This window comes from Brassica oleracea, chromosome C7, assembly GCF_000695525.1.
Source record: "Brassica oleracea var. oleracea cultivar TO1000 chromosome C7, BOL, whole genome shotgun sequence".
NCBI classification, from domain to species: Eukaryota; Viridiplantae; Streptophyta; class Magnoliopsida; order Brassicales; family Brassicaceae; genus Brassica; species Brassica oleracea.
The window spans coordinates 15,766,869-15,773,640 of record NC_027754.1 but is presented as its reverse complement, the minus strand read 5'-3'; the positions used below and the strand labels follow the sequence as shown (position 1 = coordinate 15,773,640).

Sequence of the window (6,772 nt, the reverse complement as noted above, 5' to 3'; positions counted from 1 at the left end):
GGATTTGTCTAGAATATGTATCCTACCTTACGCAGAACATAGTAGAGTAGATGAGAAACATATTCTTCCTTAAGCGTCACATAAGGTAAAAGGCAGAACATATTATGACAAATAATATAGATAAGGTATATCATTGTGTTGTAGCTATATGTCATTATCAAGCTATAGGTAGATTGAAGACAATTTTCTAGATTATAACGTAACAGATTATAGCTTCTTTAGAATATATAAGAAAAGTTAGTTTACGCTATATACCCTGGATATATCTATGTATAAAACTTAGTATCCGATTTCTAGACTAAGTCGATTACTAGAATGCGTTTTCTAATTGTAGTTAGAAAATAAAATAAAATATGATTCAATTTTTTTTAAAAAAAAATTAAGCATATATATTGTCATACTTATGTTTCCAATAGTTTTAATATTTTTTTACATTTTTAAAATTCAGTTTACCATTTTTCCCATGAAAAAAGGGTAAAACATGTCTAGAATTGCCAAAAATATTAGAAATTCTAAAAGGACAAATAAAAGTTGAGAGTTTCTTATTTTTCTAATTTTCCCAAATATTAACCCTAATAATTTCGAAACTGTAAAGGACTGATTAAACACTATACAAGAGTCAAAAGAGTGTGACGTAATTATAACATCAACTTTACGTGTAAAACCACCCTCATCTGCCTATATAAAACCCAACACATGTACATGAAACTCATCAAACACAGAGCTAAAACCTTATCAGCAAATAAACAAAAAAATATGGCCTTTGCGGGAATAACAAACGCAAACATGTTTCTCATAACGCTACTTCTCCTATCTCTTTCTTCCATCCCATTGTCTTCTTCCACCAACCAACAAGACTTCGTGATGTGTCTGGTCGACAACTCCGACGCTTCTTTTCCGATGGACTCTTCGTTCTTCACTCATGACCTAAATGCCTCTTCCTTCAAACAAGCGTTAGAAACGTCGGCTCAGAACCTCCGTTACTTGATGCCGTCAAAACCGAAGCCGGAGTTTATTTTTGAGCCGCTTTACGAAACGCACGTTCAAGCCGCAGTTGTTTGCGCCAAGAAGCTGCGACTTCACTTGCGGTTAAGAAGCGGCGGTCATGACTACGAAGGCCTTTCTTACGTCTCGGAGATGGAAACGGCGTTTGTGATCGTTGATTTATCGAAGCTTAGACAAATCAATGTCGATTTAGAAAGTAACACCGCGTGGATACACGCGGGTGCTTCCATTGGAGAGGTTTATTACAGGTATATCATACGCCCATAAAGAATCACATTTTTATTATATAATTTTCCCCCCTCCAAAAATGATTAAAATATTATAAAGCCACACTAATTTTACAATATTTTTTTTAAATATTCCTCAAGTTACACTTGTTTATGAGAAAAAGAAGTTCCCACTAAAAATATTCGAATCTACACAAAAGTATAAATCTTGCGTCTCTTGGGACACCTAGTTTCATTGGTTATCAATTTTAAAGCTAATGACCAAAGAAAATTTCGGTTAATCCATTGCTCTATTGCAGTTTTTGGATCAACCAGCTGGTTATTTGGTTTTGGTTCTGGTTCTTAGAGCAGCTCCAACACTAATATTAGACAGAATATCTTAAGATTAAAAAATAAAAAATTAATAGAGAGAAGCAGAACCGGTTATGTGCAGATATACTTTCTTTGAGTTTTTAGAGAAAAAAAAGAAGCATTCTCAATCTATCTGTCATCTTTAATTTCAATTGTCAATTGATTTTTTTTAACAAAAATATTTAATTTTTAATTTTTAGTATTAAGAACTTTAGGAGAATTCTCAGTGTTGAGGGTGCTCTTAATGTTATATTGGATATTTAATATTTGAAATAATAATATGTAGACTTTATGCTTTGGACTATAGATGTGGAAAAGATGTTGATAAATAACTAGTTTTGTAACCAACATTATTTTTGACTAAAATATAACCAACATTTTGAACCGAACCAAAATACAAAAACATAATACGCCCGTTGAGCTGTGGTTTAAACCGGTTTACTTTGATGGGTTTAAAGGATCCAAGAGAAAAGCAAAGTCCATGGTTTTCCGGCGGGTTTATGCACCAGCCTAGGCATCGGCGGCCACATAATCGGCGGAGCCTACGGTTCAATGATGCGTAAGTTCGGACTCGGAGCCGACAACGTCCTCGACGCCAGAATCGTTGACGCGAAGGGCAAAATCCTGAACCGCGCTGCGATGGGAGAAGACGTTTTCTGGGCCATTCGCGGCGGTGGTGGAGGAAGCTTCGGCGTTATCCTTGCCTGGAAAATAAAGCTTGTTCCCGTGCCGGACGTAGTGACCGTGTTCACCGTTACGAAGACGCTTGAGCAAGACGGAACTAGGGTCTTGTACAAGTGGCAACAAGTCGCAGACAAGCTCGATGAAAATCTCTTTATCCGGGCGATTATTCAGCCGGCGAGCAAAACTCCTAAGAGCAAAGAGAGAACTATCTCGGTTTCGTACCAAGGACAGTTTCTTGGTGACGCTAAGAGGCTGTTGCAGGTAATGAGACCAAGTCAAGTTTTGAATAAAACTGCGGGTTTATATTGTAGTTTTATGAAAGTAATTTTATTACAAATTAAGAAAGGAAGTTATGATTGTAACATTTTTTACCTTGGTTTTTATAGGTGATGCAGAGGAGTTTCCCACAGCTGGGACTAAAAAAGAAAGATTGTTTAGAGACAAGCTGGATCAAATCAGTAATGTACATTGCTGGTTTTCCGAGCACCGCGCCACCGGAAGCTCTACTTGCTGGAAAATCGTTGTTCAAGAATTACTTCAAAGCCAAGTCAGACTATGTGGAAAAGCCAATTCCAATAGAAGGACTAGAAGGGCTATGGAAAAAGCTTCTAGAAGAGGATTCACCATTGACTATATGGAATCCTTATGGAGGAATGATGGCGAAAATCCCTGAGACAGAGACACCTTTCCCACATAGGAGTGGGACATTGTTCAAGATCCAGTGGCTGACTTTGTGGCAAGACGGGAAAGCTAGCGAGGCGAAGCATATGGAGTGGATGAGGAATATGTATAGTTACATGGAGAAGTATGTGTCGAAAAACCCAAGATCCGCCTATGTGAACTATAGAGATCTTGATTTAGGGGTGAATGGTAGAGGGACCGATGCAAGAGAATGGGGGAATAAATACTTCAAGGGAAATTTTGAGAGGTTGGTGAAGATTAAAGCTAAGTTTGATCCTGAGAATTTCTTTAGACACGAACAAAGTATTCCTACAAAATTTAAGTGAAATTTTGAGTTAAACAATAATAAGAATGTGTGGTTTGGAATTTGTCTTAGTAAACGCTTTTGTTACTTGTGTTTGTATCTTTTCTTTCTGAAAAATGGTCAATGCTCTAACACCAAAAATATGGTCATGTCATTTGTAATTCAAAACTCGTTATCAAATCTAATTCCTTGTTGAATTTTTCTTTACAACATCCAAACTGGTTTAATATTATAAGAATTATAAGTTACAATGAAATAGGCATGGGCGTTCGGGTACCCGTTGGCATTCGGGTCGGGTTTTTCGGGTTTTCGGATTTTCGGGTTTACGCTTCTAGGTCTCATACTAAAATTTTTTATTAGTACGAATCGGGTTCGGATAATAACACTTCGGGTTCGGTTCAAAATTATATTGCATCATAAAACCCATAAAGTAATCATATATCGTACGGATTCGGGTTATATCGGTTCGGTTCGGATATAACCAAAGTAAAAAATAATTTTTGAAGTAAAACATAAAGAAAAACATCTAAATTAAATAAAAATTAATCTATCACATATAAAATTGATAAAATAACAATAAAATGTTAAATCAAGCATGAAAACAAACATCATTAGTAAAAAATATGTATTACCTTATAGAGAGTAGACTTTTTATTTCAATGAGCAAATTATAAAATACTTATTTCTAACTAATTGTGTACTTAAAGCATTTATTAGAATTTTAATATTTATTATTATATATAATATTACCACAAATATTGAATTTAATAATTGGAATACTTATATATATTTCAAGATATTTATATTGACTATTAATTTCGGATTTTTCGGGTTACCCATTCGAGTTCGGTTAATAACACTTCGGGTTCGGATATTTTTTGTGCCACCCTACAAGACCCGTTCGGGTATTTTTACGTTTCTGGTCGGATAACGGGTCGGTTTTTCGGTTCGGGTTCGGTTCGGATTTCGGGTTCCGGATTTTATGTCCATGCCTACAATGAAACACACAATATAGGTGTTGTTTCACTCATCAAAGCCAGTTTCGCCAGAGAACACGTGACCCAGTCTACGTAATTACCCGTAAGTTTCCAAACTTATTATCAATGACTTTATGACAACAAAGCTCAATTTTACTAAGAGCAACGCGAATGAAAGTGAGTGGATTTCTTAGAAAATAATAAAATATTAGTAATTAATGATATAATTATAATTTATTTCTTTTTAATTTTTACACCATTAAAACATTGCCATGTGTTCGAAACTTTATCATCATTGTTTCTTGGGTACCTTAATGACCAATCGATCTTCACTAAATATGTGTCTCTCTCCTACATTTTCAGTTTTTTTATATTAACTTTTGAGGTACTCCAACTACTGATGCCCTAAGAGCATCATTATCCTAGAGACCCTTTAAAGGTCTCTTAATTAATTTTTAATATTATTTAAGTAGTAAATTTGGTTAAGAAACTTAGTTAAGAACTTTCAACTTTTATATCCTCCATTGCAAGTCTCTTATTTAAGGGTTTTTAGAAAAAAAAATTTATTAAAATGATCATAGAGGTAGAAATTTCTATAAGATGAAAATTTAGAGCTTATCCAAAACAAGTGAAGAGGAGTAAACAGATGCATGATTGAATCTATGGCAATGAAGAAGCAAGAGTGAGAAATTTCAGAACTGTCACTTAAAATGACTTATTATAAAGAACCAAGTAATGAAATCAATTAACCAGAGAGATGGAAGGAGAAGGTTCTGCAACGAGAGAGAGTGTGTGAGTGAGATGAGAAAAGGGGAGGAGACACTACTTGAGTTTGAGGATGAGTAAACACAAAGGCATCAGAGATAAGGAGTAAGCTATGTTCAGCTTTGTACCTGAGTTTCTGCTGCTCTTCCTTTTCTTCATTGGCTGCAGTCATTAGCTCATCAAACTTCTCTGACTTCCCAAGCGTAATTTCAATCTGCAAGACCAAAAAAACAAAGAATCAAATTTTGATATCTCACGAAAAGTTCATCTGTTTAGTCATTTATACTATCCACTTATCTTATCAATAATACAACTTCTTTGCTTGGTTTATTGTTTGTTTATGGACAAAAGCAGAAACCCAATCTGTTTTTAAAGATCTTTATCCCACTTCTCTTTTTCAACGATCAGCAAGATTCAAAGGTTACTCAAACCTCAGGACCTGTAACCAATAGATAGAATTTGAACTAGAAGATGCCTTTTAATAGAAGACGATTAGCTGTATTCCAAGCCAAGCAAAGTACAAGTAACGTAACTCATATATCCTTTTACTGCAACATCAATGCTGGACTCTTGCGACATATCTAGAACACAAATAATTTATGGATATATCCACTAGATATTCTTATGATTGATAAACATTAATGCACAAAGAAAAAAAAAGATGAACACGATCAAAAACCTTAACATAGTTTTTCAAGCTAACAAAACATAAGTTGACCTTAAAGTAGAACACAAAAAAGGAACAAGAAACTCTCTTACTAGACTTGATTAATCTTCAGGATCAAAAGGCCTGTTGTCAAAATCTTCTCTGTCTTCAGCTATGTCAGGGCAATACCTTTGAGACAAAATCTCAACTTGTTCTGCAAACGTTTTGCTTCCAGGTAATCCGAAATGATTCACCATCTGGTTCCACCGACTTCTACAAAAGTCAAAAACAAAACCCAGTTGCACAATCTCTGAAAATAGCCGTTTACAGATCCTATAACATAAGTAATCAACACACCAATCAAAGCTTACACCTTTGTGATTCTCACAAGACAGCTAAAGTATAGAAATTTCCAGAAAGATTGAACCTTTTGATGGATAAGAGTCAGACAATGATCTCCTCGATCGAAACAGATCGTTGATTCCAGAAATAAATAGAAAAGTGTGTACCTTGGCGAGGTTGACGTAGAAGAACAATGGTTTCTTGGTGTTGGAAACTTGAATCCGGTTCTTCTTCTGGGAATCAACGGCCAAGTTCATGTTGTTCACTCCGTCTGTTATCTCTTCCATGGATGCTGATTCGGAATCTGTAAGGGAGAGTCAAGTGATATCTTGCATATTCACATTGTTTTATCCATTTATTCATGTGCATTTTCATCATATAGATTAGGTTAAGCCATGTCTAGGTTGCATTTTGCATACATATGTCTCCATTAGGTATTGGAGTACCACATGGAGTTCCTGGAGACATTTGGGTACATTTGGAGCTCAAGGGAGGTGATTAGAGGTGATTAGAGTGATCATTGGACGAGCAATGCATGGGAGCGACCTACCGGAGCGACGCCATGAACTCGCTCGCCATCTACGCTTCGGAGCGACCTCCTAGAGCGACAAGGCGAAGTCGCTCCAGCTCCTAGAGCGACCTCACCGCAGCGACACCCAGAGGTCGCTCGGGTTGTGTCGATTTGAGAGCGACGAACAAGCCGGGAGCGACCTCCTAGAGCGACACCCTAAGGTCGCTCGCGTCTATGGTTTCTGAGCAAGCCGGGAGCGACGTCTTCGGAGCGACACAG

General features: G+C 36.3%; 2 protein-coding genes across 2 annotated transcripts; one reads left to right on the top strand and one right to left on the bottom strand.

The window, feature by feature from the left end:
• The first annotated feature begins 699 nt into the window (after nt 1-699).
• Nucleotides 700-3,314, top strand: LOC106302241 (reticuline oxidase-like protein). The gene is made up of 3 exons (XM_013738785.1): nt 700-1,253; nt 2,042-2,528; nt 2,654-3,314. Exons 1-3 carry the CDS (start codon nt 703-705, stop codon nt 3,272-3,274), a joined length of 1,659 nt encoding a protein of 552 aa, XP_013594239.1. The 5' UTR covers nt 700-702; the 3' UTR covers nt 3,275-3,314.
• Nucleotides 3,315-4,974: 1,660 nt separating this feature from the next.
• Nucleotides 4,975-6,269, bottom strand: LOC106302690 (uncharacterized protein At2g34160-like). Its single transcript, XM_013739149.1, has 5 exons — nt 6,150-6,269; nt 5,969-5,973; nt 5,830-5,913; nt 5,674-5,692; nt 4,975-5,208 (listed from the first exon to the last, which is right to left on the bottom strand). Exons 1-5 carry the CDS (start codon nt 6,267-6,269, stop codon nt 4,975-4,977), a joined length of 462 nt encoding a protein of 153 aa, XP_013594603.1.
• Between the last annotated feature and the right edge of the window lie 503 nt (nt 6,270-6,772).

Coding starts and splice junctions, on each gene's coding strand:
- LOC106302690 (XM_013739149.1), bottom strand. CDS start 6,269: ATGGAAGAGATAACAGACGGAGTGAACAACATGAACTTGGCCGTTGAT.
- LOC106302241 (XM_013738785.1), top strand. CDS start 703: ATGAAACTCATCAAACACAGAGCTAAAACCTTATCAGCAAATAAACAA. Junction 1,254..2,041: donor ATTGGAGAGGTTTATTACAG/GTATATCATACG, acceptor ATGGGTTTAAAG/GATCCAAGAGAAAAGCAAAG. Junction 2,529..2,653: donor ACGCTAAGAGGCTGTTGCAG/GTAATGAGACCA, acceptor TGGTTTTTATAG/GTGATGCAGAGGAGTTTCCC.